The following is a 5283-nucleotide window of genomic DNA, read 5'->3' on the forward strand; positions in this document are numbered from 1 at the left end:
GTAGTAGGTGCGAGTGAAACGAAAAAAAGCTTTTTGCTTAGCCCTTAGATGGTGCATGGGGCTTAAATTGCTCATTGATAGCAATAGGAGTTAAAGTTTTTTATAAATTAATTTTTAATAGTTTTGAATTAGAAAAAAATTATGGAAATAGTAGTCAAATTACTACCACTGAGATCATGAACCTATTCAGTTGAGCGGCAGTGTATACTCGTATGATCAAGTAATAAAGATGAATCACTTCTTCCGACGCAAGGTTAACGACCACTGCAATTAGGAGTAGCCCTCCCCATCCAGAGGGACGATCACGCCTATATATTGTGTACTTACTTTTTTGCTTTTTTGACATCCGGTTCACGCAATTGTTGCTGATCAACGAAAAACCCCCAAAATGGCAGCCAGGAAAGCTAAAGTCCAAAAGGAGGAAGTGCAGGTTCAGCTCGGACCTGCCCGCCGTGAAACATTTGCCCGGGTTACCGGAGGCATGAAGGCCAAGGCCGATCGTGATGAGGCTTCGCCCTACATACATAGGTGCAATAAGCCAGGATAATATAACCGGAAAAAACTTCAGCGATTGAGATCTCCGACTTTAATCAGATAATCAGTTAATCAGTCTGTTTGGTCCAGCCCAAACAACTTAAATAGCATCCCTTTTGTTTTCTTAACATAATAACTAAAACCTATTGTAAACTGCCCTGCGAGGCAAACTCTCTTAAATTCGCTTGCCCTGCGAGGCAATTCTCTTAACCATCGCTTTGTTCTTCGCTTATCATTTATCACTTCTTACTTCTTCGTCAAGCTCATGCAGCTGCATTGCATCGGCATTGCCGAAAATAATTATCATTCGTTGCTAGCTATTTGTCGTTGCTAGATCGTTGCATTTAACGCTCAAACTAATTCGGGTTTGTCTGCGCATATTATCGTATTATTTTGTCGCCGCCCTTGTGCCGCTAAATAAACTCTTGTACTTAATAAACATAAGTGAAATAATTGAAATAAAAATTGTTATAATTTCCGTTGGAGCTAATTAAATACACCTTTATAAAACTAAAATAAATCTTTGTGTTATCTTGCCAAAAAATAGTTAGTGAAAAAGCTCGCTAACTCAACACAGTCTTTAAACACAATAACATGAGATGCAAACAAGGTCTAAACATCAGTATGGTTAGTTTACTTCGCAAGCCTCTTTTTTTTTTTCTTGTGTTCTGATATTAAATTCGGAGGTTAGTGGTTAGTTTTTTGAAAGGGGAGCCAAAAAAGAACAGGTCAGACTTTGTTGGCCTTCCTTTTTTATTAAAAAGATTATAGTATTTTTTGCATATTGTTTTATTATCTTTTAAATTATCTTATTTAAACATCAGATTAACCCTATTTATATTATAAGAACCAAACATCAGCTGTGCATTTTTATTTATTTAATTGTGCTAAAATAAGGAAAATTTAAAAGCATTCGAGGACAGTCACAGTCAATTAGTTATGCTAAAGTTTCTTCTTTTGGGATTTGTTTATTTTTCGTCGTTTTAAAATCATATCATATAGAGCATCCAGGCCTTCTTGAAGACCCTCGCCAGTTATGGCGCAAGTCGGCTGTATATACCATCCTCTAAATTGCATCGAGTTGGAAGAAGCTCTGTTGTGTTTCTTGTTATGAAAACATTTCTTCACTTCACGCTGAGTTTGTTGATCCAAATCAGCTGGATCATTGTAAGAATGCGAATATATAAATGCCGGCAGCGCTTCTTCGGTTAACGTGTCTTTTTGGTCACCAGTTTCAAGAGCTGGTTTTATGTGAATCATTGAGGAATGCAAGTGACTCGATGTTCGCTTTGTCGATGAACTTTCTATGATACTTTGGTTTGCCATGCTGCATCCGATTAAATTGACAGTTGAAGAAGAGTTTGAACTAGTTAAAATAGAAATATTCGGCACTGGGCTGTAGAGTTCATTTAGTCCTAGAAGTTTTTCCAGTTCAATTGCTCCACAAGCGTTCGGAAGATCTTGCTTATTTGCTAAAATTAGCACAGGAACACCCTTCAAAATAAAATGTATTTATATTAGTTTAAAATGTTTGTAACTTACAAAAAAAAAAATCAATGAAGCGCAAAGTTCTGAAATCAAAAAACATTTTAAAAACAAGAAAAGATGCTAGTTTCGGCGAACCAAAGCTTTTGTACCCTTGCAGTCATCACAAATATTGAGCAGAATGCACTAAATATTTTTATATATTTTTACCGATTGTTCCTTGGACAGCTATATAATATAGTCGTCCGATTTTCATGAACTTTACACGAAATTTAAGAGTCGCTAGATAACTCTATAACTAAAGCAGCAGGCTTGTATGATAAAAAACAAAGATGTTTATCCCATATTTTCATATTTTGTTCCATTGATTTTTTCGGAGGAGAGTAATCCTATAACCGGAATTTTTGGTATAGTTTCAGCGTGATAACTTTAAAACTTAAAAAACAGTTTATATAGGAACAGGCAGATCTTGATGCTGATCAAGAATTGAATTACTTTATGGGGTCTTAGGTTCTCCTTCACTGTTGCAAACTTCTGACTAAATTACTCTGCAGTGGAAATGAAAATTATATTATATGAACAGTAGAACGAACTATTAAAAATCCTAGAAAATACAGTCGAGTCCCGATAATTCGAAATGGCAAGGGGATCACTTTTTTACGAATTAGACGGGAATTCGATTTAACGGGGCTTAAAAATGAAAGAGTCGAATAAACGGGGTTTTTACATTTCACATCTTGTTTACATATGTATTTAACTTTATTAAAATTAAACAAACATTATAAGTATGTACATTCATTTGTACGTTTTTCAAATAAAAGGAAAATTAAACAATAACATAAAATTATAACAGCGAGAGAAACACCAAATTCATAATGCATAGCGACATAAAGGCGGCATAGCTGTCTGCAAAATCTAACGGTGCTTTAACTACAAAAAATTTCGCATCGCATTACGATTTATAAGAGGTTACGAAACAAAATTACGGTTTATAAGAGGCTCAATATTCTTTGCGTTGCGCCAAATACTACGAATTAACGAGGAGACCAAAATGTATCGAATTTTAACGAATTAACGAGTTTTTTTCAAGAGAACAGAATTTTTTACGAATTATCGCGATTTTCGATTTAGCGGGGTACGAATTATCGGGATTCGACTATATATATATGTATATGTATTTGTTAATTGCTTCATCAGGTTAAGATTCAACAGGTTATTATACCATCAAAAACAGGGGCGGATTAAGACAATTTGCCGCCCTAGGCAGTTTTGATTTTGCCGCCCTAGACTGCAGCCTAATTTTCAAAAGTTGTATTTTATGTAGTGTTAACAGTCGAAATTTGCCGCCCCTAAAAATTTGCCGCCCTAGGCAGCTGCCTATGTTGCCTATATGGTAAATCCGCCACTGATCCCAAAATAATTGTCAACCGACATAACCGAAAGCCCCCTAGCCTAGATGGTTATGTAAACGTTTCTATCTCTAATAATAATAAAATGTTGTTAACTCATAAGGAAGCTAGACGTATGACACTTAAAAATAGTTTGTACTTAAATGAGAACACTTAAAACTTATAATTTATAAGTTTTTGTATGCACAAAGAATTGTTTGTTTAAATAATAAATAGATTTTTCTTGTCATGTCAAATTTTTGTCAAGTAATTTTGTACCTGGTTGTCAGGGCACTTGGCGGTACGCATCAATTCCATTTTTGCTTCTTCCATACGTTCTGTATCGACAGAGTCAATAACAAACAAAATGCCATCAGTGCAGCTAAGAATAATTGAAAACCGTAATAAAGTTTTAGGCAATTTGATATTTAATACCGTGTGTAGCTTCGCCAGAGTGGCCGTAGTTTTTCTTGTCCTCCAACATCCCAAACTAGAAAATGAACTCCTTTTGCCTTGCCAATAGTCCCTTGTACCTAAAAAAAAAACAAATGAGGGAGCTTCTCAGAATAGCCAATTGTGAAATAAAAGCAAACCTTTTCACAATTAAAGCCAATTGTGGGAACTGTATTTAAGTACTGATCGAACTTAAGTCTGTATAGTGCCGTAGTTTTTCCAGCAGAATCCAAGCCTAACATAACAACATGCAGCGTTGCCTAAAATGCAAAATAAATAAGTTTTTATTGACTTTAAAAAATGAAACTACTACCTGTGAAGGCAAAGCATCCAGCAAATTTCCATTTTTTACCAACGGTTTGACCATTGTAGCCCCCATTATATTATATCCGTTTTTGCATTACTTTACTTGTTCTTGCACAAATATATTTTGTTGTAATTCGATAACATGAGGTTGGGACGATGGTGGATGATGGTGCTCGTCAAAAATGTAGATTTTCACACCATCTTCACTGCCTAAAAAAATCTTACAAATTAAAATAGACACAAACATCTGTCTTAATATTATTTAAATTAAGTAAGTAAGTAGTTTTCATTTTGCACGAAAAATATTTTATGATAGTTAGATGTAAACTGATTAGTTGTAACGTCACACCAAACATAATAATAAAGTATTTACCTTCCAGTGGATACACTGCGTTCACACTGAATACACATGAGCAGCTTCCACTGCGTTCACACTAAATACACTTGAACAGCTTAATGGTATAAAAATGATTGTATTCTTACAACGTCGAGTAGACTAGAATCGAGTTATGCACTAATTCAATTTTTGTTAATTTTTGTGTCCGCTTCGCTGGTCAACACAATTTAACAACATAAAAGTCAATGTTGCAACATTTTTCAAATATATGGAAGTATAGAAAGATGGTGATTTAACACTTTTCCAGTTTGACTTTTCCACTTGCTCAGCACAATCCAGCCGTTTCTCTTTTAAACTTTAACGCACTGCAATATCGGTATATAGTCCAATATCTAAATTTTCATTGTCACTGTAGTTCGCAGTGGGGTCATATTGGAATGCCAAGCGATTAAATGATGTCAATGATCTCCATGAGCTCATTTGTCTTTCTTCGCTTAAGTTTTGTGAATATACTTGTGGCTGGCTTGGATGTCTGCGGCCAATGTTTGCAAGTCGTCCTCTAAGCATTTTGGACTATGGACAGAGTGGTGAATTTATCCTCAAATTCACGATCCACATAATTTTCACAGTTCAACTGTAAATTGAATTAAAATTCTTCTTTCCACAATTTCACAGTGAACACAAAAATTGAGTTAAAATGCTATGGGAGCGTGTTTGTCAGTGTGATGAGGTAGCAACTCACTTTATATGCGAAAATATTGCAATTTTCTTACGGTTCCC

General features: G+C 35.1%; 1 protein-coding gene across 2 annotated transcripts; it reads right to left on the reverse strand.

Annotated features, from left to right (window-relative positions):
* Positions 1-1390: 1390 nt before the first annotated feature.
* LOC108098410 (ADP-ribosylation factor-like protein 4A) lies at positions 1391-4514 on the reverse strand. Of its 2 annotated transcripts, none has more exons than XM_017201304.2 (5): positions 4174-4514; positions 4001-4120; positions 3843-3940; positions 3687-3789; positions 1391-2028 (listed from the first exon to the last, which is right to left on the reverse strand). In XM_017201304.2, exons 1-5 carry the CDS (start codon positions 4237-4239, stop codon positions 1477-1479), a joined length of 939 nt encoding a protein of 312 aa, XP_017056793.1. In that variant the 5' UTR covers positions 4240-4514; the 3' UTR covers positions 1391-1476. The 2 variants fall into 2 exon arrangements, with proteins under 2 accessions (XP_017056793.1, XP_017056794.1); XM_017201305.2 differs by having other exon boundaries at positions 1932-2028; positions 3687-3745; positions 4174-4513.
* Positions 4515-5283: the final 769 nt, after the last annotated feature.

Source organism: Drosophila ficusphila, unplaced genomic scaffold, assembly GCF_018152265.1.
Source record: "Drosophila ficusphila isolate 14025-0441.05 unplaced genomic scaffold, ASM1815226v1 contig_220, whole genome shotgun sequence".
NCBI classification, from domain to species: domain Eukaryota; kingdom Metazoa; phylum Arthropoda; class Insecta; order Diptera; family Drosophilidae; genus Drosophila; species Drosophila ficusphila.